The sequence below is a fragment of the Chionomys nivalis genome, chromosome 23, assembly GCF_950005125.1.
Source record: "Chionomys nivalis chromosome 23, mChiNiv1.1, whole genome shotgun sequence".
NCBI lineage: Eukaryota > Metazoa > Chordata > Mammalia > Rodentia > Cricetidae > Chionomys > Chionomys nivalis.
Window position 1 is genome coordinate 31,732,546 of NC_080108.1, and position 26,365 is coordinate 31,758,910.

A 26,365-nucleotide genomic window follows, 5' to 3' on the forward strand; every position below is an offset into this window, starting at 1 on the left:
CTCTTCTCCTCCCCCCACACCATTCCCCCTCCCTCTCGATACTGAAGAGCAGTCCAAATTCTCTGCCCTGCGGGAAGACGAAGGTCTTCTATCTACGTCCAGGAAGGTGAGCTTCTAAACAGGCTAAGCTCCCACAAAGCCAGTTCATGTATTAGGATTGAAACCTAGTGCCATTGTCCTTGGCTTCTCATCAGTCTTCGTTGACCGCCATGCTCAGAGAGTCCGGAATCAACCCATGCTTATTCAGTCCCAGACCAGCTGGCCTTGGTGGGCTCCTAATAAATCAGTTCCACTGTCACAGTGGGTGGGTGCATCCCTCGTGGTCCTGATTTTTTGCTCTTGTTCTCCCTCCTTCTGCTCCACATTTGGACCTTAAGAGCTCAGACCGTTGCTCCAAATTGAGACTCTGTCTCTACCTTGATCCATCGCCAGATGAAGGTTCTAAGGTGATATGCAAGATATTCATCAGTATAGGATAGGGTCATTTCAGGTTCCCTCTCCTTAGTTGCCCAAGGTACCAGCTGGGGACATATTCCTGGACACCTGCGAACCCCTCTAGAGTCAAGTCTCTTGCCAACCCTAAGATGGCTCCCTTAGATAGGATATATACTTCGCTGCTCCCGTATCCATCCTTCCTATATCCCAACCATCCCAATCCCCCGAGCTCCTCCCATTCTCCCCTTCTCATATTTCTCATCCCATTTCCCCTTTGCCCCATGCCACCTCACCCGCAAGTTCCCATTTTTTGCCCTGCAATCTTGTCTACTTCCCCCTCTCCATGCGGATGACTATATGATTTTCTTTGGGTTCACTTTCTTATTTAACTTCTATAGGATCGCACATTATATGCTTAATGTCTTTTACTTATGGCTAGAAACCGATTATGAGTGAGTACATCCCATGTTCCTCTTTTTGGGTCTGGGATACCTCGCTCAGGATAGTGTTTTCTATTTCCATCCATTTGCACGCAAAATTCGAGAAGTCATTGTTTTTTACTGCTGAGTAGTACTCTAATATGTATATATTCCACACTTTCTTCATCCATTCCTCCATTGAAGGGCATCTAGGTTGTTTCCAGGTTTTGGCTATTACAAACAATGCTGCTATGAACATAGTTGAACAGATACTTTTGTCATTTGATGTGGCATCTCTTGGGTATATTCCCAATAGTGGTATTACTGGATCTTGGGGTAGGTTGATCCCTAATTTCCTGAGAAATCGCCACACTGATTTCCAAAGTGGTTGCACAAGTTTGCATTCCCACCAGCAATGAATGAGTGTGCCTCTTTCTCCACAACCTCTCCAGCAAAGGCTATCATTGGTGTTTTTGATTTTAGCCATTCTGACAGGTGTAAGATGGTATCTCAAAGTTGTTTTAATTTGCATTTCCCTTATCGCTAAGGAGGTTGAGCATGACCTTAGGTGTCTTTTGGCCATTTGAATTTCTTCTGTTGAGAATTCTCTGTTCAGATCAGTGCCCCATTTTTTTATTGGGTTCATTAGCATTTTAAAGTTTAGTTTCTTGAGTTCTTTATATATTTTGGTGATCAGACCTTTGTCTGTTGCAGGGTTGGTGAAGATCTTCTCCCAGTCAGTGGGTTGCCTTTTTGTCTTAGTGACAGTGTCCTTTGCTTTACAGAAGCTACTCAGTTTCAGGAGGTCCCATTTATTCAATGTTGCCCTTAATGTCTGTGCTGCTGGGGATAAACGTAGGAAGTGATCTCCTGTACCCATATGTTGTAGAGTACTTCCAACTTTTTCTTCTATCAGGTTCAGTGTGTTCAGACTAATATTGAGGTCTTTAATCCATTTGGACTTGAGTTTTGTGCATGGTGATAGATATGGATCTATTTTCATTCTTCTACACGTTGACAACCAGTTCTGCCAGCACCATTTGTTGAAGATGCTCTCTTTTTTCCATTGAATACTTTTAGCTCCTTTATCAAAAATTAGGTGTTCATAAGTTTGTGGGTTAAAATCAGGGTCTTCTACTCGGTTCCATTGATCGACTTCTCTGTTTTTATGCCAATACCAAGCTGTTTTCAATACTGAGGCTCTGTAATAGAGTTTGAGGTCAGGGATGGTAATGCCTCCAGACGATCCTTTATTATATAAGATTGTTTTGGCTATCCTGGGTTTTTTGTTTCTCCATATAAAGTTGATTATTGTCCTCTCAAGATCTGTGAAGAATTTTGATGGGATTTTAATGGGGATTGCATTGAATCTATAAATTGCCCTTGGTAGAATTGCCATTTTTACTATGTTGATCCTCCCTATCCAAGAGCAAGGGAGATCCTTCCATTTTCTGGTATCCTCCTCAATTTCTTTCTTCATTGACTTAAAGTTCTTGTCAAATAGATCCTTTACTTCCTTGGTTAGGGTTACCCCAAGATATTTTATGCTATTTGTGGCTATCGTGAAGGGTGATGCTTCTCTGATTTCCATCTCTGCTTCCTTATCCTTTGTGTATAGGAGGGCAACTGATTTTTTGGAATTGATCTTGTATCCTGCAACGCTACTAAAGGTGTTTATCAGCTGAAGGAGTTCTTTGCTGGAGTTTTTGGGGTCGCTTATGTACACTATCATATCGTCTGCAAATAATGAAAGTTTAACTTCTTCCTTTCCGATTTGAATCCCTTTGATCCCCTTATGTTGTCTTATTGCTATTGCTAGAATTTCAAGCACTATATTAAAGAGGTATGGAGAGAGTGGACAACCTTGTCGTGTTCCTGATTTTAGTGGAATAGCTTTGAGTTTCTCTCCATTTAATTTGATGTTAGCTGACGGCTTGCTATAAATAGCTTTTATTATATTTAGGAACGACCCTTGTATTCCTAATCTCTCTAAGACCTTTATCATAAAGGGATGTTGAATTTTGTCAAATGCTTTTTCCGCATCTAATGAAATGATCATATGGTTTTTTTCTTTCAGATTATTTATATGATGGATTACATTGATAGATTTTCGTATGTTGAACCAGCCCTGCATCTCTGGGATGAAGCCTACTTGATCATAATGGATAATTTTTCTAATGTGTTCTTGGATTCGGTTTGCCAGTATTTTATTGAGTATTTTTGCGTCGATGTTCATGAGTGAGATTGGCCTGTAGTTCTCTTTCTTGGTTGTGTCTTTGTGTGGTTTTGGTATCAGAGTAACTTCAGCTTCATAAAAGGAATTTGGCAATGACTTCTCTGTTTCAATATTGTGAAATACATTAAGGAGTATAGGTATTAGGTCTTCTTGGAAGTTCTGGTAGAATTCTGCATTAAAGCCGTCTGGACCTGGGCTTTTTTTGGTGGGAAGGTTTTTTATAACAACTTCTAATTCTTCGCGACTAACGGGTCTATTTAGATTGTTCACCTGGTCCTGGTTTAACTTTGGTATATGGTACTTATCTAAAAAAGTGTCCATTTCTTTTACATTTTCCAATTTTGTGGCATACAGGTTTTTGTAGTAAGATCTAATGATTCTCTGAATTTCGTCTGTGTCTGTGGTTATGTCTCCCTTTTCGTTTCTGATTTTGTTAATTTGCGTATTCTCTCTCCGCCGTTTGATTAGTTTGGATAGGGGTTTATCAATCTTATTGATTTTCTCCAAGAACCAGCTTTTTGTTTCATTGATTCTTTGGATTGTTTTCTGTGTTTCTATTTTGTTGATTTCAGCCCTCAATTTGATTATTTCCAGTCTTCTACTTCTCCTAGGTGAGTCTGCTTCTTTTCTTTCTAAAGCTTTAAGGTGGGCTATTAGGTCTCCAATGTGTGCTTTCTCCGTTTTCTTTATGTGGGCACTTAATGCTATGAACTTTCCTCTTAGCACTGCTTTCATAGTGTCCCATAGGTTTGAGTATGATGAGTCTTCGTTTTCATTGAATTCAAGAAAGACTTTAATTTCTTTCTTTATTTCTTCCTTGATCCAGGTGTGGTTCAGTAGTTGACTGTCCAATTTCCATGAGTTCATAGGCTTTCTGGGGATAGCATTGTTGTTGAATTCTAACTTTAATCCATGGTGATCTGATAAGACACAGGTGGTTACCGATATTTTTTTGTAACTGTGTAAGTTTGCTTTGTTACCGAGTATGTGGTCTATTTTCGAGAAGGTTCCATGAGCTGCAGAGAAGAAGGTATATTCTTTCTTATTTGAGTGGAATGTTCTATAGATGTCTGTTAAGTCCATTTGATTCATTACCTCCCTTAATCCTCTTATTTCTCTGTTAGGTTTCTGTCTGATTGACCTGTCCATTGGTGAGAGAGGAGTGTTGAAATCTCCTACTATTAGTGTGTGTGGTTTGATGACTGCCTTGAGTTTTAGTAACGTTTCTTTTACATAAGTGGGTGCTTTTATATTAGGGGCATAGATATTCAGGATTGAGACTTCATCCTGGTGAATTGTTCCTGTTATGAGTAAAAAATGTCCATCTCCATCTCTTTTGATTGATTTTAGTTTGAAGTCAACTTTCTTAGAAATTAGTATGGCCACACCTGCTTGTTTCTTAGGTCCGTTTGCTTGATAAACCTTTTCCCAGCCCTTTACTCTGAGTAGATGTCTGTCTTTGTGGTTGAGGTGTGTTTCTTGTAAGCAGCAGAATGTTGGATCCTGTTTTCGTATCCAATCTCTTAGCCTGTGCCTCTTTATAGGTGAGTTGAGTCCATTGATATTAAGTGATATTAATGACCAGTGGTTGTTAACTCCAGTCATTTTTCCTTTCTTTCCTTCTTTCCTTTGGTAGTAGAGTTTGTGTGTTTCCCTTCTTCAAGTTGTGCTGGTGAAGGGTCATTAGATGTCTGAGTTATTGTGGGCATTGTTGGACTCCTTGGTTTGTGATTTTCCTTCAATTACTTTCTGAAGGGCTGGAATTGTGGCTACGTATTGTTTAAATTTGTTTTTATCCTGGAAAATTTTGTTTTCTCCATTTATAGTGAACGAAAGCTTGGCTGGGTATAGAAGTCTGGGCTTGCATCCATGGTCTCGTAGTTTCTGCAGTATATCTATCCAGGACCTTCTGGCTTTCATGGTTTCCATAGAGAAATCAGGTGTAAGTCTGATAGGTTTACCTTTATAGGTAACTTGACCTTTTTCCTTTGCAGCTCTTAATATTCTTTCTTTATTCTGTATGTTTTGTGTTTTGATTATTATATGACGAGGAGATGTTTTTTTTTTGATCCAGTCGATTTGGTGTTCTGTATGCTTCTTGGACCTTCAAAGGAATATCTTTCTTAAGGTTGGGAAAGTTTTCTTCTATAATTTTATTAAATATATTTTCTGGACCATTGAGCTGTAGATCTTCTCCTTCTTCTATCCCTATTATTCTTAGGTTTGGTCTTTTTATTGTGTCCCAGATTTCCTGAATGTTTTGTGATGAGAATTTGTTGGTTATGCTGTTTTCTTTGATGAGAGTGTTTATTTTCTCTATGGTATCTTCAGTGTCTGAGATTCTTTCTTCTATCTCTTGTAATCTGTTGGTGGTACTTGTCTCTGTAGTTCCTGTTCGTTTATTCAAATTTTCCATCTCCATCCTTCCCTCGGTTTGTGTTTTCTTTATTACTTCCACTTCATTCTTCAAGTCTTGAACCGTTTCCCTTACCTGTTTGATTACTTTTTCTTGTTTCTCTTGGTTTTCTTGGGTATCTTTGAGAGATTTATTCATTTCCTCTACCTTTTTGTTTGTAATCTCTAATTGGTTGTGGCAGTTTTTCACCTCCTGTTTAAGGTCCTCTATTATTTTCATAAAATTCACTTTTGAGTCGAATTCTTCTAATTCTTCTGGATTAGGGTGTACACTTCTCATTTCGGGATTCCTGGATCCTGGTGATGTCACGTTGCCTTTCAAGTTGTTGGGGGAATTCTTGCATTGGCGCCTGCCCATCTTTTCCTTCAAATGGAGCCAGGAGAGGCCTGATGTCTTGGACCAGTCTTTGCTGTGACTAACTCTCTAGGTGTATCTCCTCAGTGTAGGGGCAGGAACCGTTCTCTTCCAGGTGAACTCCTCAACACCAAAACATGGATGCGTGGTATTCCAATGACCCGCGTAAAGAAGGCCGAATGCAAGGGGTCGGGCGGGGTCAAGTAGAACACAGGCGACACTGCAGTACAAGCTGGAGGTGCCTGCGCTCCCTTTCGGGGGTTGCTGAGGCCTGCCCGCTAGGCAGGCACTCACTGCTCTGGTTGGGTATCCTTAGTGTAGGGGCGTTTGTGCTCTCTACCGGGACCGTCCGCCCCAGGATAGTACACACTCACCCGTCCCGATGAAACTTCTGGCACCTACACAGGAACTCCTGGATGCCCCAATGAGCCAGGGACTAAGGGAAGTAGGGCGCAGGCAGAGCAGGTCCAGGAGATCACAGCAGAGACTGCAGCCCCAGCAGCGGGGGCCCGCTTTCCCTGGCGGGTCCTTGAGGCCTGCCCTCTAGTCAGGCACTCACTGGTCTGGGCTGGTAGCCTTAGTGAAAGGGCAGGAAACTGTTCCACAGCTAAGGACCTTGCAGACAAGGCAGGCTTGGGGGTGGGGGTGGGGGCGGGTGTGTAGGAGAGAAAGCCTTGCAGCAGGAGCTGGGGGAGGGGTGTTTGTGCTCTCTACCGGGACCGTCTGCCCCAGGATAGCACACACTCACCCGTCCCGATGAAACTTCTCGGCACCTACACAGGAACTCCTGGATGCCCCAATGAGCCAGGGACAAAGGGAAGTAGGGCGCAGGCAGAGCAGGTCCAGGAGATCACAGCAGAGACTGCAGCCCCAGCAGCGGGGGCCCGCTTTCCCTGGCGGGGACCTTGAGGCCTGCCCTCTAGTCAGGCCCTCACTACTCTGGGTTGGTAGCCTCAGTGAAAGGGCAGGAAACTGTTCCACAGTAAAGGACCTTGCAGACAAGGCAGGCTTGGGGGTGGGGGTGGGGGGCGGGTGTGTAGGAAAGAAAGCCTTGCAGCAGGAGCTGGGGGGGGGGGCGTTTGTGCTCTCTACCGGGACAGTGCGCCCCAGGATAGCACACACTCACCCATCCAGATGGGACTTCTCAGCACCTATGCAGGGATTCCTGGTGGCCCCAATGAGCCAGGGACCAAGTAACCCATTATTCTTATCTATGTTAGCCACATGACTAGCTACCTTTCTCAGCGGGGCAGGTCATATCTTGCTTCTTCTGTGGTCTGCTCAGGACTGCTGAGAGAGCTTCCTTCTTCCCAGAATACTCCTGTTCTTATTGCCCTCCTCTACTCCTGTTCTTATTGCCCTCCTCTACTCCTGTTCTTATTGCCCTCCTCTACTTCCTGTCTGTTTGACCTGCCTATACTTCCTGCCTGGCCAATCAGCATTTATTTAAAACATGATTGACAGAACACAGACAATTCTTCCATACCAGTAGAGTCTCAGAACTAGTCTACCTTTTGATCTGTTTGGGACATAAAATTATGAATCTTAAGAAATAGACTTTTTGAAGAATAATAGTAGTTCTCACCAATTTTGCATGCTTCATAGAAATTATATATTATTAAACTTTTGCCATCTTGTAGTAGGGAGAATATTACCCCTTTTTTTTCTTTGTACATTAGAAATTTGGCTGGATTTACTGAACTTTAATTGAATGTTATTAATCTTTTGTGACAATTGGGACTTTATTTTAATAGAGTATTTTGTTTCTTATACAGTAAAAAATTACTCCCTCAAAAATAAATTTTCAGTAAATACTGACCTAAAATTATGTTTGTCAGCTGAGAATATAGATCAGTTAGTAAAGTACTTACAAGTAGAACTGAGATTAATCCTCAAAACTTTGTTAACAAAGGCCTTGCAATCCTGATGGTAGATAGTCAGGTACTGGCAGATGCCTGGGGCTTCCTGACAGTACAGCCTGTGCTGATCTTCCATCTTGTAGGCCAAAGAGAGACTCTTTTGACAAGTAAGGTGCACATATGAAAACATACAAATGAGTTAATCAAGACCAAGACAGAGATGTTTTTAAAAAATGAATTCATAGTATTGTAGAACCCATAAGTTTAAGGTATTCAGGAAGTAATTTGAACTAATTGTTTTTTTCCCAAAAAGTTTTGGCTGTATCCCCTACTAAGAAAAATATAGCATCGTAAACAAAATCTGTACCTGTACATTGAAATTTATCTTGCCACAAACAGCAGGTCCTTTTGCTGATTCTGATGTGGTCTTTTCATTTATTTTTGTTGTTGTTTTAATTTTCACTGGCGGCAAACCATTGCAGCTCACAGTTTAAACTTTAAACTTAGATTTAGGGCAACTTGACCATATTCCTGAATTTATGAGATTTTGGTTTTATTTATTTATTTTATAGATTGTTAGAATAACCAAAACACTATTGTTGCTTATGGCATTTGCTTTAGTAAACTAGTAGACCTATTCCAGTGCCACTTAAATTTTAAAATTCCTTTTGAAATAGTTAAGAAGACTTTAACATTCTTAAATATTGTTTTGTCAAGCTTTCGTCTTTAATGTTACATTTTTTTAAGCCAACAGGTGTTTGGAAACAATGTTGAAAATAAATTGTATAATTAGTTATGACTACTATCTGCAAAGTGTAAGTAGATAAAACAAGTTACAATTTCAACATAACACATTATAATTTAATATTTCATAGTGGACAGAAGTTAATGCTAGTGGAGCAGAGCAGATTTGGCTAATTGATGAAAAAAATAAAGATATCAAGCCGGGCGATGGTGGCGCACGCCTTTAATCCCAGCACTCGGGAGGCAGAGGCAGGCGGATCTCTGTGAGTTCGAGACCAACCTGGTCTACAGAGCTAGTTCCAGGACAGGCTCCAAAGCCACAGAGAAACCCTGTCTCGGAAAGAAAAAATAAATAAATAAATAAATAAATAAATAAATAAATAAATAAAGATATCAAATATATGTTTCATTTGCCTTTGTGAAAATTTGGATATTACATGTCACATTATAAACCACTAAGAAGTGGCAATAGCTATGCATTTGTTTTGGCAGGAGGGGAATTGTGTTAACAATAGAGTCTTGTGATATGTAACCCAAGATTTATTAGAACTTATCATTTTCCTGTCTCATAGGCGTGAGCTAACACATCTGACTTTCTGATGTATATTTCTTAACTGAAATTATTTCATTTATAGCATGGCAGTTAGGAAGGCTTAACTCTTTACATTTCCATTCTAATAAATATAAATTATTTATAGGTCTACTATGATCTCTTATTAAACAATGCATAGGTCACATTTCTGTGATGGTTTTGCTAAAGTGACAAACAGGCATTTTGCTGCTTCAATTTGTTCTTATGCCTCGTTCCATGTATTGTATTAATTTATTATATAAAATATAATAGAAAATTCAGTTGCCGAGTTAGAAGTAACCATTTTATGCAATGGTGGTTTTGTGTGTATGTGTTGTGTGGTGTATGTTTGTGGTTCATGCATGTGAATGTGCTGATTTGTGTACCCATGTGTGAACATCTAGAAGCCCATCTATGATGTCAGGTATCTTTCCTCTTCTAGACAGGAAGATCATTGAGTGAAATGGAAGCTCACCATTTTGGCTAGGCCTTAGACTTCTTCCGGCCTGTTCCCCACCGTGTTAAAGGCATGAGGGACCATGCCAGGAGTTTAACAACGCTGGGGATTTCAACTGAGGTTTTAATGCTTACAAATGATACAGTCTTACCTAATGAGTCATGTCCCTAACACTCTACCATACTCTTTTTGTTTTTGTTGGGGGTTGGTCAGTTTGCTTCTTGTTTCCATTCAGAAACAAAATTGCTGCCTATTAATACTTTTTGTTTTCAGAAGAAAGTTTAGCTTTTATACTGTTGTCATCAGTGCTCCTCTTTTCGTTTATAAACAGCTAGAGATGATTGCTATGGAAAACCCTGCAGACTTGAAGAAGCAGTTATATGTGGAATTTGAAGGAGAACAAGGAGTGGACGAGGGAGGTGTTTCCAAAGAATTTTTTCAGTTGGTCGTGGAGGAAATCTTTAATCCAGATATTGGTAAGTGTTAATGATTCATGTTAGTCTTTTGAATTACAAACTTGGTTTTATGAATATTCTCTGTGATGATAAACAACAAAAAAACGAGTATGGCTTATCTCTAATTAGTTACAGATGACAAATATGTATGTTTCAGGAACTGATCTGTCTCTCATGAATTCATGTTATTCCTTAGATTATTTAGCCAAATATTCTAGTAGAGAAAAATTACCTTTTTTTTAAACCTTAGAATGGTGGATTGGAAACAGTTGAAGGCATGAGAATAATATATATTTTTCAAACTGTAGAACTCAGGTATGAATTGGATAATTTTAAAACCAGTATTTCACAAATATTAAATTGCAAGAAAAGGCATAGATTTCACTATGTATTTTTCTTTTTCATTAAAACTGAAAATGAAACATTCAAAACTCTTACAAAATTAAATTAAAAGTACACTTTAATGCTGTTTTATTTGGCTTTGAATAATCCTGAATAATCCTGTTCCATTAGAAAAAAGTTTTTTCCCAGACCCCCCCCCCATGTATGTGTGTGTGTGTGCATATATATATATACACACATACATACATATAAACACTTTGGTCTTGGTTTTGGTTTTGTGGATAGTGTTTTTATATAATATTAGTGCTTTCTGACTTTGAACTCACGATCCTCCTGTCTCATTCTGTCAAATGCTAAGATACGCAAACCCCTTCTACCCCAGCATTTTAGACCTTAATTTAGAAGTATTTCCTGTGAAGCAGCTGAAAATGAACTTAGAAAAATTAGAAAGCATATGAATTTATTTTAAATATTTTTATCTTTGTTCAGTGAAAAGAAAGACAAATCTCTATTACTGGTTTTGTAGATGAAGTAATGATAATAAGGAAAAAAATGTCTCTTAAATTTGGTTTTTAATAATGATTACCATGTAAAGATGAAATATTACAAAATTGCTTTTTTAAACTATTAGTTCACATTATATAGGTATCTAAGTAACTTAAAGTTAATCAACTTTATCTGATTTTTGTACTTGATCATGAATTTGCTTCTTATGTTATTTTCAGTGTCTAAAACATAATTGAGTGCCTAAAGACTAAATTAATTTTCATTTGTCAATGAAAATTGATAATAAGCTATGCATAATTTAATAAATCTTTTTAAAAACACTTTTCCAGAAATGTCACCCAAGTTGCATATTACTTTGTTTCATTGGTTTCTTAGAAGTGTGTACCATCTGTTAATACACTTAATATAATCATATACTAGATTTGTACAGTTTTCTCACATGCATTTACTAGTAAAAACTTATATCTGCTATATTAAAATTCTTACGTGTTGTTTTGTTCAAAATTATTTTTAAATTTTAAGACTTCGAAAAATACAAATTATTTTAAAATTTATTTTTTATAGGTATGTTCACATATGATGAAGCTACAAAATTGTTTTGGTTTAATCCATCTTCCTTTGAAACTGAGGGCCAGTTTACGCTGATTGGAATAGTCCTTGGTCTGGCTATTTATAATAATTGTATACTGGATGTCCATTTCCCCATGGTTGTCTACAGGAAGCTAATGGGAAAAAAAGGAACCTTTTGTGACTTGGGAGACTCTCACCCAGTAAGTTCTTTATCATTCTTTAATTGGTCTATAAGATACTACTTAATGTAGAAATACATCCTAATTTATAAAAATATGTTTTTGTTTGGAATCTTTTGCAATATATACTGCTATCCAGTGTGGTAAAGTTTAAAAATTTCAAGAGTGTTGTTTTTAATAGATCGCATCAAGCAAGTTTTGATTGACCACATAGTGAAATGTGAACAGTTTGTTTTCGGTGTAGCCTGTGGGTCTCCCTGGTGGAATGAGCATCAGCTGGTCTTTGATGGACACAGCTGATGTGTTTTTTCCCCTCCTTGGAGACCCTGTGGGTGTTGTAGAGTACAGTATGCATTATGTCATAGATTTGATGATTTGCTTACATGATTGACACATTATCAGTGTCAGTGTTTTGTTTTTATTTTTTCTTTCTTCAAGACAGGGTTTCTCTTTGTAGCCCTAGCTGTCCTGGAACTCACTCTGTAGAGCAGGCTGGTCTTGAACTCAAAGATTCGCCTGCCTCTGCCTCCCAAGTGCTGGGGTTAAAGGCGTGCACTGTCACCACCCGACTCAGTGAAGGTCTTTTGTGTCTTATTAAATTACTAGGGAGATGGTAAATAAATAATTTTGGCTTTGTTTTTATTGACAGATAGTTTCTTAAAGGAATGAAACACGCTCTTGCTCTCTCTCTTTTAAAATGCTTTTTACAAGTTATTTGGTAACCTCACTTCTCTTTCTGGTTGTTAGGTTTTATATCAAAGTTTAAAGGACTTATTGGAATATGAAGGGAATGTGGAAGATGATATGATGATCACTTTCCAGATATCACAGACAGATCTTTTCGGTAACCCAATGATGTATGATCTAAAGGAAAATGGTGATAAAATCCCTATTACAAATGAAAACAGGACGGTAATAAAAATTTTCTGTCTTTGTTTTTTAAATATAAATTTTAAAGAAATATTCTTAGAATTTCAAAGAATTATTTAATACTGCTTGAAGCAGTAACAAAATTACATAAACAAATTTATGTAAATAGTGAAGATACAGTTTACCATCTCTTAGATAAGAGCCATTGTGAAGGTACACAATTAATTACTAGATAAAGAGTCCACAGACTAGCACAAAATGAATGGCTAAATCTAGCTACAGTCTAACACCAGAAACCAGACGCTGCCATATCAAACCTTAGAGATAGATAGGGCCCAGTGAATAAGGTCCTAATTAGTGTGTATAAATGTTTCCCATTTGAAATATAATTATACACGTGAAAATTATTCATTTCGTTAGATTTGGTTTCTGTTTAGATGGTATTCATTTGGGAAGAGGAAATAACTGAGTAGTATAAGAAAATTGCAATAAGTAGTATAATTTTCAAGAGTACGTAAGTTTATATTAGTACCTTTTTGTAAAATATTTCTGTTAGGATACAGAATGCCATTTTTAATAAATTTGACACAGTATTTGAGCTTACCAACAAATAGTACTTTTGCTGAACTGGATACAGTAGATAGTTTACCAAAACTTTTAGTAGAAATCATGAGACATTCTGATTTGCTCAAATTCAGTATTCATATCTTAAATTTATATTTACATACTTAGTTAAAGGACTTTGAAACATTGTGTTGAGGCTCTTTTTATATTAAGTCCTTTTTAATCTTTTATATCAATCTTACTATTATAAAATTACATTTTATATTAATTCCTGTTTTACTCTCAGAAGTGAGGAATTATAAATGTATTTTTCTTTCTTTATTCATACATTTTATTGATTTTTAAAGGCTTTTGTTTTATATGCGTGAATGTTTTGCCTTTATGTATGTTGGTGGATTGTTTGCATGTATTGCCCATGGAGACCAGAAGAGGGTGTTTAGTTTCTTGGAAGTAGAGTTACAGATAGTTGTTAGCCTGTCATGCTAATGCTAGCAAATGAGCTTAGATTCTCTGTAAGTGTTGTTAATAATCTTCACCACTGAACCCTCCCCTCAAAATTTATTTTTAAAAAATATTTCTGAATGACTTTTTGGGCAGAACTAAAAGTAGCTATATAGCCTAATAGGTAATTGTGCTTACTTCTATGTGATTTCTTGTTTTAATGTTTGTACAGGAATTTGTCAATCTTTATGCAGACTACATTCTGAATAAATCAGTAGAAAAACAGTTCAAGGCGTTTCGCAGAGGTTTCCATATGGTGACTAATGAATCTCCCTTAAAGTACTTATTCAGGCCAGAAGAGATTGAATTGCTTATATGTGGAAGCCGGGTAAGAAAGACATCTGCCAGTAAAACTTCACAATTTATTTTTTTAATGGTGTGCTGTAGATGCTAAGATTTTTTTTCTGAATTTTCAGAATCTAGATTTCCAGGCCTTGGAAGAGACTACAGAGTATGACGGTGGCTATACCAGAGAAACTGTTTTGATTAGGTGAGGCACTTAGTTCTCCAGAAGGAAGATTGTGTGCATCAAAAGTTTGTGTGTATTGCTGTGGTTCAGACCAGTAAGCTCAAAGGTTCTCATTTGTAAAAACAGGCCTGTATTAATATTAATATTTTTTAATAATTACCTCATGTATTCAGAATTTGTAAAATAAGAATGCACAAGTAAGGTTTTATTTGTGTGCTTTTCATTTGGAAAAGTTCTATCTGGTTCCTTTTTACTTTATTTTTTTCTAATAACTTTTTTTTATTACTTTATAAATAATACCATTCAAAATTTTGACTTCCTCCCCTCCTCCCACTTCCCTTCCATTCCCCCCCCCCCCCCCCCGCTCCCCCTCTCCTCCTTTGTCCTAAGAGAGGTCAGGGTAACCTGCCCTGTGGGAAGTCCAAGGCCCTCCCCCCTCCATCCAGGCCTAGGGAGGTGTACATCCAAATAGAATAGGATCCCAAAAAGTCAGTACATGCAGTAGAGACCAATTCCAGTGCCATTATCATTGGCTTCTCAGTCTGCCGAATTCTCAGCCACACTCATAGGGTCCAGTTTGATGCTATGCTTGTTCAGTCCCAGTCCAACTGGATTTGGTGAGCTCCCATTAGCTCAGGCACACTGTCTCAGTGGGTGGACCAACCCCTCGTGGTCCTGACTTCCTTGCTCATTTTCTCCCTCCTTCTACTCTTCAACTGGACCTAGGGAGCTCAGTCCAGTGCTCCAGTGTGGGTCTCTGTCTCTATATCCATCTGTCACTGGATGAAGGTTCTATGGTGATAGTCAAGATAGTCATCAGTATGACTATGGGACAAGGACAGTTCAGGCACCCTCTCCTCCACTGCCCAGGGTCCTACCTGGGGATATCCTGTGGACACCTGGAAACCTCTCTAGGGTCAAGCCTCTTGCCAACAAAATGGCTCCCTTAAGATATCTTCTTCCCTTCTCCCATATCCGTCATTCCTTCATTTCAACCATCCCACTCCCCCAAGCTCTTCCCAACTCTCCCCTTCTCCCTACTCTCTCCCCCTCTCCCTTTCCCCCGCCCCAACCCCATCCCCATCCCCATGTTCTCAACTTTTGCCTGGCAATCTTGTATGCTTCCAATTTCCAAGAGGATCTATATATGTTTTTCTTTGGGTTCACCTTGTTACTTAGCTTCTCTAGGATGGCAAACTATAGGCTCAGTGTCCTTTGTTTATGGCTAGAATCCACTAATGAGTGAGTACATACCGTGTTCATATTTTGGGGTCTGGGTTATCTCACTCAGGATAGTGTTTTCTTTTTTCATCCATTTGCATGCAAAATTTAAGATGTCATTGTTTTTTACTGCTGAGTAGTACTCTAGTGTGTATATATTCCACACTTTCTTTATCCATTCTTCCATTGAGGAGCATCTCAATGGTTGTTTCTAGGTTCTGGCTATTACAAATGATGCTGCTATGAACGTAGTTAAACAAATGCTTTTGTAGTATGATTGGGCATCTCTTGGGTATATTTCCAGGAGTAGTATTGCTAGATCCTGAGGTAGGTTGACTCCCAGTTTTCTGAGAAACCGCCACACTGATTTCCAAAGTGGTTGCACAAGTTTGCATTCCCATCAGCAATGGATGAGTGTTCCCCTTACTCTACATCCTGTCCAGCATAGGTTATCATTGGTGTTTTTGATTTTAGCCATTCTGACAGGTATGAGATGGTATCTCAAAGTTGTTTTGATTTGCATTTCCCTGATAGCTAAGGAAGTTGAACATGTCTTTAGTATCTATTGGCCATTTGAACTTCTTCTGTTGAGAATTCTCTGTTCAGTTCAGTACCCCGTTTTTTAATTGGGTTATTTAGAATTTTAATGTCTAGTTTCTTGAGTTCTTTATATATTTTTGGAGATCAGATCTTTGTCTGATGTGTGGTTGGTGAAGATCTTCTCCCATTCAGTAGGATGTCTTTTTGTCTTAATGAAAGTGTTCTTTGCTTTACAGAAGCTTCTGAGTTTCAGGAGGTTCCATTTATTCATTGTTGCTCTCAGTGTCTGTGCTACTGGGGTTATACGTAGGAGGTGGTCTCCTGTGCCCATGTGTTGCAGTCTACTTTTCACTTTCTCTTCTGTCAGTGTGGTCAGATTTATATTGAGGTCTTTAATCCATTTGGACTTGAGTTTTGTGCATGGTGATAGATAGGGATCTATTTTCATTCTTCTACAGGCTGACATCCAGTTAATGCCAGCATCATTTGTTGAAGAAGTTTTGGCTCCTTTGTTGAAAATCAGGTGTTTATAGGTTTGTGGGTTAATATCCAGGTCTTCAATTTGATTCCATTGGTCAGCATCTCTGTTTTTATGCTAATACCAAGCTGTTTTCATTATTGTAGTTTGGCAATGACTCTTCTGTTTCTATTATTTGAAACACATTAAGGAGTATAGATATTAGCTCTTTTTGGAAGTTCTGGTCGAATTCTGCACTAAAACCATCTGGTCCTGGGCTTTTTTTGGTTAGGACGTTTTTGATGACAGTTTCTATTTCCTCACAACTTACAGGTCTCTTTAAATTGTTCACCTGGTCTTGATTTAATTTTGGTATATGGTATTTATCTTAAAAAACGTCTATATCCTTTACATTTTCTAATTTTGTGGTGTACAGGCTTTTGTAGTAAGACCTAATGATTCTCTCAATTTCTTCAGTATCTGTTGTTATATTCCCCTTTTCATTTCTGATCTTGTTAATTTGCGTGTTCTCTCTCTGCCTTTTGATTAGTTTGGATAGGGGTTTGTCAATCTTGTTGAATTTCTCATTGAACCAGCTCTTTGTTTAATTGATTCTTTGGATTGTTTTCTGTGTTTGTATTTTGTTGATTTCAGCCCTCAGTTTGGTTATTTCCAGTCTTCTCCTTCTCCTGGGTGAGTCTGCTTTTTTTCTAGAGCTTTCAGGTGTGCTGTTAAGTCTCTAATGTGAACTTTCTCTTTTTTCTTTATGTGGACACTTAGTGCTATGAACTTTTCTCTTAGCACTGCTTTCATAGTGTCCCATAGGTTTGAGTATGTTGTGTCTTCATTTTTGTTGAATTCAAGGAAGACTTTAATTTCTTTATTTCTTCCTTGACCCAGGGGTGGTTCAGTAGTTGACTGTTCAGTTTGCATGAGTTTGTAGGCTTTCTGGAGGTGGAATTGTTGTTAAATTCTACCTTTACTTCATGGTGATCCGATAAGACACAGGTGGTTATTCCCATTTTTTTTGTATCTGTGGATGTTTGCTTTGTTACCGAGTATGTGATCAATGTTTGAGAAGGTTCCATGAGATGCTGAGAAGAAGGTGTATTATTTCCTATTTGGGTAGAATGTTCTATAGATGTCTGTTAAGTCCATTTGATTCATTATATCTGTTTTTATTTCTCTGTCTGGTTGACCTGTCCATTGGTGAGAGAGGAATGTTGAAACCTCCTATTAGTGTGTGGGGTTTGATGTGTGATTTGAGTTCTAGTAATATATTTTTTTACATATGTAGGTGCTTTTTTATTAGGGGCATAAATATTCAGGATTGAGACATTATCTTGATAAATTGTTCCTGTTATGAGTATAAAATGTCCTTCTCCATCTCTTTTGATTGATTTTAGTTTGACATCAATTTTGTTAGATATTAGGATAGCTACACCTGCTTGTTTCTTAGGTTCGTTTGCTTGGAAAACCTTTTTCCAACCCTTTACTCTGAGGTAGTGTCTGTCTTTGAGGTTGAGGTGTGTTTCTTGTAAACTGCAGAATGTTGGATCCTGTTTTTGTATCCATTCTCTTAACCTGTGCCTTTTTATAGGTGAATCGAGACCATTGATATTAAGTGATATTAATGACCAGTTGTCATTAACTCCGGTTATTTATTTATTTATTTATTTTTTGGTGGTAGTGTGTGTGTGTTTCCCTTCTTTGAGTTGTGCTGGTGGAGGGTTGTCAGATGTCTGTGCTATTGTGGGTGTTGTTGGCTTCCTTGGGTTGAGGTTTTCCTTCTAGTACTTTCTGTAAGGTTGGGTTTGTGGATATGTATTGTTTAAATCTGTTTTTGTCGTGGAATATCTTGTTTTCTCCATTGATGGTGAAAGAAAGCTTGGCTGGGTATAGTAGTCTGGGCTTCCATCCATGGTCTCTTAGTGTCTGCAGCACAGCTATCCAAGACCTTCTGGCTTTTATGGTTTTCATTAAAAAGTCAGGTGTAATTTTGATAGGTTTACTTTTATATATTACTTGACCTTTTTCCTTTGCAGCTCTTAATATTCTTTCTTTATTCTGTATGTTTTGTGTTTTGATTATTATATGACGAGGGGATTTTTTTTTAATCCACTCTATTTGGTGTTCTGTAAGCTTCTTGTACCTTCATAGGAATATCCTTCTCCAGGTTGGGAAAGTTTTCTTCTATAATTTTGTTGAATATATTTTCTGGGCTTTTGAGCTGAAATTCTTCGCCTTCTTCTACCCATGTTATTTTTAGGTTTGGTCTTTTCATGGTGTCCCAGGTTTCCTGGATGTTTTGTGTTAAGGATTTGTTGGATTTGCTATTTTCTTTGATCAGTGAGTTTATTTCCTGTATAGTATCTTTAGCGTCTGAGATTCTTTATTCTATCTCTTGTATTCTGTTGGTTATACTTGTCTCTGCAGTTCCTGTTTGTTTACCCAGATTTTCCATATCCTGCCATCCCTTGTTTTGTGTTTCCTTTTTTACCTCCATTCGGTCTTCAAGTCTTGAACGCTTTCCTTTACCTGTTTGATTGCTTTTTCTTTTTTCTTGGCTATCTTTGAGGGATTTATTAATTTCTTCTTTTTGTTTGTCTTCTCTTGCATTTCTTTAAGGGAGTTTTTCACTTCCTGTTTAAGGGTTTCCATCATTTTCATAAGGTTACGTTTAAAGTCGAATTCTTCTACTTCTTCTGGGTTAGGAAGTTCAAGTTTTCTTGTTTCGTGTTCACTGGATTCTGGTGTTATCATATTGCTTTTCAGGATGTTGGAGGAATTCTTGCATTGGTACCTGCCCATCTCTTCTTTCAAATGAGGCGAACAAATGAGGTCTAATCTTTGCTGTGGCTGACTGAGTACTCGGGAGTTTTTCTTGGTCTGCTCTCTCTTAGGTCCCCTCAGCACTGGAGCAGGCTCTCTGTTCTGCACCCTGAAGCGGGCTGAGTTGGGGGATCCAAGGACCCCGCAGATGAAAAGGTGGGCTTAGGGGGCAGGGTCGAAGAAAGCCAGCAGTCAAGAACACACCCCTCTGGATGGCCAGAACAGTTTAGGGAATTGGAGGGGGCCTGGACTCAGTTCCCTGGGACTGTCCGGCCTAATGGCCACTTACTCACCTCTCTGGATCTGCTAAGCCCTGGTTCCTTTTTTCTACTTGAGAGTTTTTTTCAAATGCTCCATCTCCTTACTTTTTGAGATTAGAGATAGTTCTTTATCTTTTTAAAATTAATTATTATTTTATGTATATTGGTGTTTTGTCTACATATATACATATACATACACACATGTATATATATATGTGTATATATATACATATATACATACATACACACACACACACACACACACACACACACACACACACACACATATATATATATATATATATATATATATATATATATATGAAGGTGTCAGATTGTCAGATCCTGGAGTTATAGACAGTTGTGAGCTGCAATGTCAGTTCTGGGAATTGAAGCAAGTCCTCTGCAAGAGCTGCCATTGCTCTTATCCACTGAGCCATCTCTCTAGCCTCAGCAATTTATCTTTTAATGGTTAATTTCTACTTTAGAGGCTTGATTCAGCTTGTATTTGATTTTTTTCCTACTTGATAAGTTTTTATTTGTACTTCAATCTAGAGGTACTTTAAAATTAACAGTCTCTGCCTTTTAGTATGCTTTCCCCTGGATGAAGATAAACTACCTTGTTAATTTGTTAAGTGCTATCAGATGGTATTGTCATTTTAGTTCACATTTTATTACCTGTAGGATAAGTATTATCTGTAGTGCTTACCAATATGTGATTTTCCAAAATTAGAGATGTGTATTATATTATACTTTTCGTGCTAAATGAGTCTTTCTCATTGTTACTTTTTTTGTTTACCAGAATCTTACAGCAGCTTAATTGCTGTCTAAACAATAGTTTTCTAAGTATCACAATATGGTGTTTGTGATCGTGCTGATACTGATATGTGGGGTAGCTTTTAAGTGCAGTGAAGTATGCACAACTTTACTGGACATTTGGGGATTTGGATAATTGCACCTTTGCAACACCAAGGTACAGATCCTGTTATGCAGGTTTCTTTGGCTCTTTTCAGCTGATTCTTGTCCCTGTTGGCAATCACTGTTTAGATTTGTGTATCACTGAGTCTTTTTCCCCTTTCTTATTTCTTTACTCTCTCTCTCTCTGAGTGTGTTGTTCTTGAATTTAATATAAACGGAGTGTGCAATTTTGAAATCTATTTGTTATTACACTAACTTACATTGTGTTGTTTTATGGCAAAGTAATGTTTTAGATGAATGTATGGTGTTTGCTTATCCATTCTATTATTGATGTCAGTTGGAGTTATTTGAGATTAGAACTATTACAAATAAAGTTATCCAGTCTTACTGTTGAAGTGTTTCCATTTCTTGAGTACAAACATAGTAGGTAGAAGTTTGTGGCTTTGTAGTAGATACATTTTTAGCTTTAAGAAACATTGCAAGAATTTTTTTTTTTTTTTTTTGCTAAATAGCAATGCTGTTTTGCCCTAGGAGGACCAGCAGTGCCAGAGCTCAGCTCTGTATCTCTTTTAGTCTTTAATAGTTAAAATTTGGGGGCTGGAGAGATGGCTCAGAGGTTAACAGCATTGCCTGCTCTTCCAAAGGTCCTGAGTTCAATTCCCAGCAACCACATGGTGGCTCACAACCATCTGTAATGGGGTCTGGTGCTCTCTTCTGGCCTGCAGGCATACACGCAGACAGAATATTGTATACATAATAAATAAATAAATATTTTAAAAAAATAGTTAAAATTTGTTATCTCTGTAGACTCATGATATTGAGCTGGCTTCACTTTGTTTTTGCCTTTACTTTGTTAATTGTCCTTGTTTTTCTTGTCATTGATTATTAACTTTTTCTTTTAAAATATATTCTTGATAAAAGATCATTAGTAACATGTTATACATACGTTCTAGTTTGGAGCTTTCTTTTCCCCACTGAATTTCTTTTTTGCTGAAAATGAGTTATTTCTTAATTCTAGACTTGGTTCTTTTTGGTATATTCATTTGTTGTCTTGATCAAGACAATTCATTTGTTGATTCCTTTAAATTTATAGAACAAGTCTTTACATCAGAAGGTGCAAGCACCTTTATTTTTGTTGTTATATCTAAAATAGTTTTTTTTTTTTTTTTTTGCTTTTTTTGAAACAATCATACAATACATTCTGATTATAGTTTTCTTCTCCCCCTACTCCTCCCAGGTCCTCCCACCTCTCCTGCCATCTGAATCTACACCTTTTCTGATTAACAAACATCTAAGAAATGATAATAAAATAAATGAAAAACAAACAAATTAGAATATGACAACCAAGAAAAAGAGCCAAACAAAGGCACAAGAAACACATATAGATGTAGAGACACATGTTTGCATACTCAAGAATCTTATAAAAACCCAAAACATAATCAAAGATTCTTTAAGGTTAGGAGATTCTTACCGTTATGAGAGGAAGAACTTGTGTAGATCCATTGACTTAGTTTTGTATTGACCATCTACTGATAGTAATGGGGTCCACTCATAAGAGTAGTTTGTTTCTTCATTGAGACTCCTGTGGAAAAAACCAGTTTCTCATTTGCAAGTGGCTGTCATTTGTAAATAGATACAGTCTAGGTTAGGGTTGGGTATGTATGTTCACTTCCTTTAGCTCTAGGACCACATCTAATGCACGCCATTACAGATTCTGTGCATGCTGCCTCAGTCTGTGTTCATGTGTGCAACAACCTCGTTGTTTCAAAAAGGCCCTGGTTCCTTAGTGTTGTCTATTCTCTTTTGTTCTTAACCCTCTTTCCTTGTCCTTTTTCATAGCATCCTTAGGTTTTCAAAAGATTGCAAATTTTTTATGTTCCCCCTTAATATTTTTGAATTTACTTTTAGTTTATTTATATTTATAATAATTTTTAAAATTTATTTCCAGTTATACTTTAGTCTTGTCACATCTTTTAAAGCTTTCTTTCTGTTAACATTTTCTAAACTTGTGTTTCTAAATTAGTTCCTTCAAATACTGTTATTTAATTTACTATGCTTATAGTCTTAGTTTTAATGTCTGTATTGTTTTCATCTCTTGTTGATACCTTCTAACTGGACAAGGTTTTCATCCATATACTGTGTAATAAAAATGCGTGATGTTTTATTTTGATCCTCAGTTTTGCTTTTCATTTTTTTAAAAAAGTAAAATTCCTATTGATTGATTTACATTGAAAAATAAAATTATCTTTCAGTAAATTAAAATGTGAGACAACTCAGTAATAGAACATAATTGATAATTGTTTATATACTTATTTTTGAAGATAGAATTTTTTGTTTTTGTGTTTTAATTTTATGTGTATGCATAACCTGCCTTCATGTGTTCATGCAGTGTGTGTGTTCAGTATCTGTTGAGGCCAGAGGAGGGAGTCAGATTTGCTGGCGCTGGAGTTAGGGTGGTTGTGAGCCCTAATTGTAGGTCTTATAACTCTAACCTCTACAACAGCAGCAGGTGCTCTTAGCCACTGAACACCTCTTCAGATCAACTTCTAGAATTTTTGGTTAAAAGTTATACTACTTTTTCCTGTATCTAATTTGCTTAGATCTTGAAACCTTCAATTAAAAATCTTTGTTCCTGCATGAAATACAAATAGTTTTCTTATAATGTGTTCAGCAGGACCACTCCATACGTTTGTGAGTATTACATGCTATGCACATTTTTAAAACTGCAAGCTTTGCTTGATAATTGTTTCTTTTTCTTTTTTTTTTTTTTTCCAAGACCGGGTTTCTCTGTAGTGCTTTGGAGTGCATCCTAGAACTCGCTCTGTTAACCAGGCTGGCCTTGAACTCACAGAGATCTGCCTGCCTCTCTCTCCCTCCATAGTGCTGGGACGAAAGGTGTACGCCACCACTGCCCAGCTGGCAGTTGTTTTTTTTTTTTTTTTTTTAATATTTATTTATTTATTTATTTATTTACTTATTTATTTACTTATTTATTATGTATACAATATTCTGTGTGTATGCCTGCAGGCCAGAAGAGGGCACCAGACCCCTCTACAGATGGTTGTGAGCCACCATGTGGTTGCTGGGAATTGAACTCAGGACCTTTGGAAGAGCAGGCAATGCTCTTAACCTCTGAGCCGTCTCTCCAGCCCCTGGCAGTTGTTTTTTAAAAGTCATTTTTGATTTGTTGTTCTTTTCCGTATTCTTTTCCCATGAAATGAATGGCCATCCATTTCATCAGTACATCTTCTTCAGAAAGACTTATCAAATATTACAGGCAAAATTATATACTGTTATGACAAAAAGGGGCCACTGAAATTGATAGGTCCAATCCCATTGTCTGTTTGTTAGATCTATTTCTGATGTAAACGCTCATAAATTTTTTCCTTCAAAATAGTATATATTATAGGTTTAATTGCTACCAACATGGGTAGTCCACAGCCTGTGTGTTACATTTTGAGGGAATGAGTAATTTTGCACACTTGTCAAACACTTCTTGAGTTCTACACAACATTGTGATGACTCTGATGTCATTGTAAAAGAATTTCTGTTCTTTATTGAAGACTTAAAGGAATTTAGAAGTCAGTATAGTAGTACCTCTGTCCGTCCCTCCGTCCCTCCGTCCCTCCTTCTCTCCCTCCTTTATTTATGCTGGCTTTTTCACATAAAAGATGTACGTAATAAGAAATTTAGAGAAAGTAAGTACAAGGTGAGGGAAAGGAAACCCATCTGTTGTCTGCGGTGGTGGCGCACGCCTTTAATTCCATCACTCGGGAGGCAGAGGCAGACGGATCTCTGTGAGTTCGAGGCCAGCCTGGTCTACAAGAGCTAGTTCCAGGACAGAAACCAAAAAAAAAAAAAAAAAAAAAAAAAAAAACTACGAAGAAATCCTGTCTCGAAAAATCCAAAAAAGAAAAGAAAAACGATTTCTCCCACTCCAGGAAACAAATATTTTAGATTAAAAAATCAAGTGTCGGTTGGTTCTCAGCTTTCTACAGTGAGAATAGAGGTACTAACTAGCTATAACAGCATTATTTTTGTCCTCCTTCTCCTGACAAATGATACCAGTAAGCTTCTCCGTCAAATCAACTGGCATCCTGCAGTATTTCTCATTCAAATCACCTTGGAGTATCTGACTCTTGCTCTCCTGTTACTTTAAATCTAAGTGGTACACGTTTACAGTTCATGTGATTTTGTTTCTCTGTTATTGTTTGTCCAGGTTTTTGAAGCACTGAGCTTGGTTTGCTTTTCATCTTTCATAGTGAAGACAATCATAATGCTACTTCCCTTTACCCCTCAATCTCTTGTGGCACTACTTCATTTCTTCTTTCCAAGTTTCAGATCCATTTGCCTTATGAAACTTTTCTGTGTCTCACAGATTTCAAGGTCAATTGCAGTCTTTTTACTTGTTCTTTTCTGTATTAACCAGGGCTTTTTTTTTCAAACTTGCTTTTTAGGGTTTTTAGTTTGAATAAAACCACTGCATTTTAATTTGATTAATTTTTCATATTTTCTGCTCAGTCCAGAAGTTTCATTTTTTTTTCCTCTTTTCCTACTTCTTGTCTTACTTGTCCATTTTTTTTTTTTATTGTAGCTTGTATTCCTGTTGCTCCTCTGTCAATCATCCTTTTTCCAATTTGGGCTTTAATTAAAAATGGATTTCCAGTTGTAGTATACTAAATAGATTTAAACTTCTGGATTTATCCAGTACCATGCTTCTCCTTGTTTCAGCAGATGACTTCTTCTTTGTCTAGTCTCCTTTTAGACTCAAGTTTTCTTTTTTTGTCTTTTCTCTGTTGTCAGGGTGAATTTTGTATTTTTAGCGCTATGATTTTTCCGTTTGTCCTTGTCCTCATCTGCAGTTTCCTCTCACTCTCTTGGAAAGTGTGCTTCACTTTGTCATAGTCTTCTTCAGTTTGAGTCTTTTACTTTTCCTGTCTTTGTTCCCTCGTCCTTCAGTTCTTTTCTTAATTCTGTATCTAGATGTTCAGAATTGGTTTTTCTAGATGTATGATTTGACAGGTACCACTGGTTGAGCAGTGAATCATCTCCTTCCTCTGATGGTCATTTAATTCATGGATTGTGTTGTTAATTTGCTCGTTTTTTGTTTTTTTTTTTTTGGTTGATTTTTTTTTTAGTAATTCACCTTCCTTTTTCTTTTTATAAAAGCACATCCTCTTCATTTCTGCATGTTCATTCCTGTTTTCTTTAATTCTTTCTGTCTTTGTTTATGCATTTCAGCAAATATGTCTTTAAAACTCCTTGTCACATTTCAGACTATGCCCTTTTGATTTTAGAAGATGTCTCTTATTATAAGAAGCAAACATTTCTTTTGTGAATTATTCATAATTGCTTTTTATGGTTTTGGCTTATGAAGCTTTGTATATTTTTATACCATCCAATTCACAGTCCGTCACTGAGGGAGTCAGGGTAGGAACCATAGCAACAGTATTTGCTGACTTACTGCCCTCTAGCTCCGTCATTTTCTTTCTGCCTTACATGCAATAAACTGAGATAAACAAAGCATTAATGTGGGTCTCGAATTCTCCTATCTAAATTTGTTCTGATGACAGAGATTGTAGAGCAATAACAAAATAGCAGTGATTGATAGTCTTTGTCTTGTATGTGTCTTTTTTTGCCTGTCTTATTACATTATTTCTCCATTTCACCTTCGATTACAAAAACAGTGATTTAAGGAAACAGTTTCCTTTGATCTGATCATCCTACATATGCTACTCCCCTACTTTTCTGTCAGTGAGTACTGTTTTATTGCTGAAGAAATGAGTCTGTTGAAAAGACAAAGTCAAATGTATGTGAGAGAGTAAAGAGATAATGTGGAAATTTAAAGAAGGTTAGGTGAGTTTTATTTTTGTTTTCAAGTATTATGAAGTCATTTTTTAAAAATGTAGTTTATGTGTTTTAGTCATGTTGCATGGCCTTGTGTTTTTAATATGACACATGATTATTATATTTTGAAATTTTGTCTTATCTTGAACATTATTATCCTCTACCCTGGAATAAAACATTGTTATAAGAAATTATTAGAGAATTGCATTTAGTAATACAACTTATTATGGAATGTTATTGCTGGTGGGACTTGTCAATGAATAAACCTAGAAAGAATCTTCTCAGTTTCTCTCAGAAGTCATCCCTTATTGATGGAGAGAGGCTACTTCAGAAACACATACT

General features: G+C 37.1%; 2 protein-coding genes across 19 annotated transcripts in view; one reads left to right on the forward strand and one right to left on the reverse strand.

Annotated features, from left to right (window-relative positions):
* The window catches only part of Ube3a (ubiquitin protein ligase E3A), a 91,075-nt gene that overhangs the window by 53,672 nt on the left and 11,038 nt on the right, over window positions 1–26,365 (forward strand). For all 3 annotated transcript variants that reach the window (XM_057756436.1, XM_057756438.1, XM_057756437.1), the window contains 5 exons: window positions 9,823–9,967; window positions 11,360–11,565; window positions 12,292–12,456; window positions 13,652–13,807; window positions 13,896–13,969. In XM_057756436.1, coding sequence (XP_057612419.1) covers window positions 9,823–9,967; window positions 11,360–11,565; window positions 12,292–12,456; window positions 13,652–13,807; window positions 13,896–13,969 — 746 coding nt within the window. The remainder of the gene's footprint in view (window positions 1–9,822; window positions 9,968–11,359; window positions 11,566–12,291; window positions 12,457–13,651; window positions 13,808–13,895; window positions 13,970–26,365) is intronic.
* LOC130865402 (uncharacterized) overlaps window positions 1–26,365 on the reverse strand; it is a 119,204-nt gene that overhangs the window by 12,258 nt on the left and 80,581 nt on the right. For 13 of the 16 annotated variants that reach the window (XR_009056134.1, XR_009056135.1, XR_009056132.1 and 10 more), the window contains one exon: window positions 21,648–21,758. The exons of 1 other annotated variant lie outside the window; for it this stretch is intronic. The gene's annotated coding sequence lies outside the window, so the exon portion shown is untranslated. Of the gene's footprint in view, window positions 1–7,731; window positions 7,877–14,460; window positions 14,741–21,647; window positions 21,759–26,365 lie in introns of those variants that run through there. 2 more of the 16 variants (XR_009056128.1, XR_009056133.1) reach the window with 2 other exon arrangements.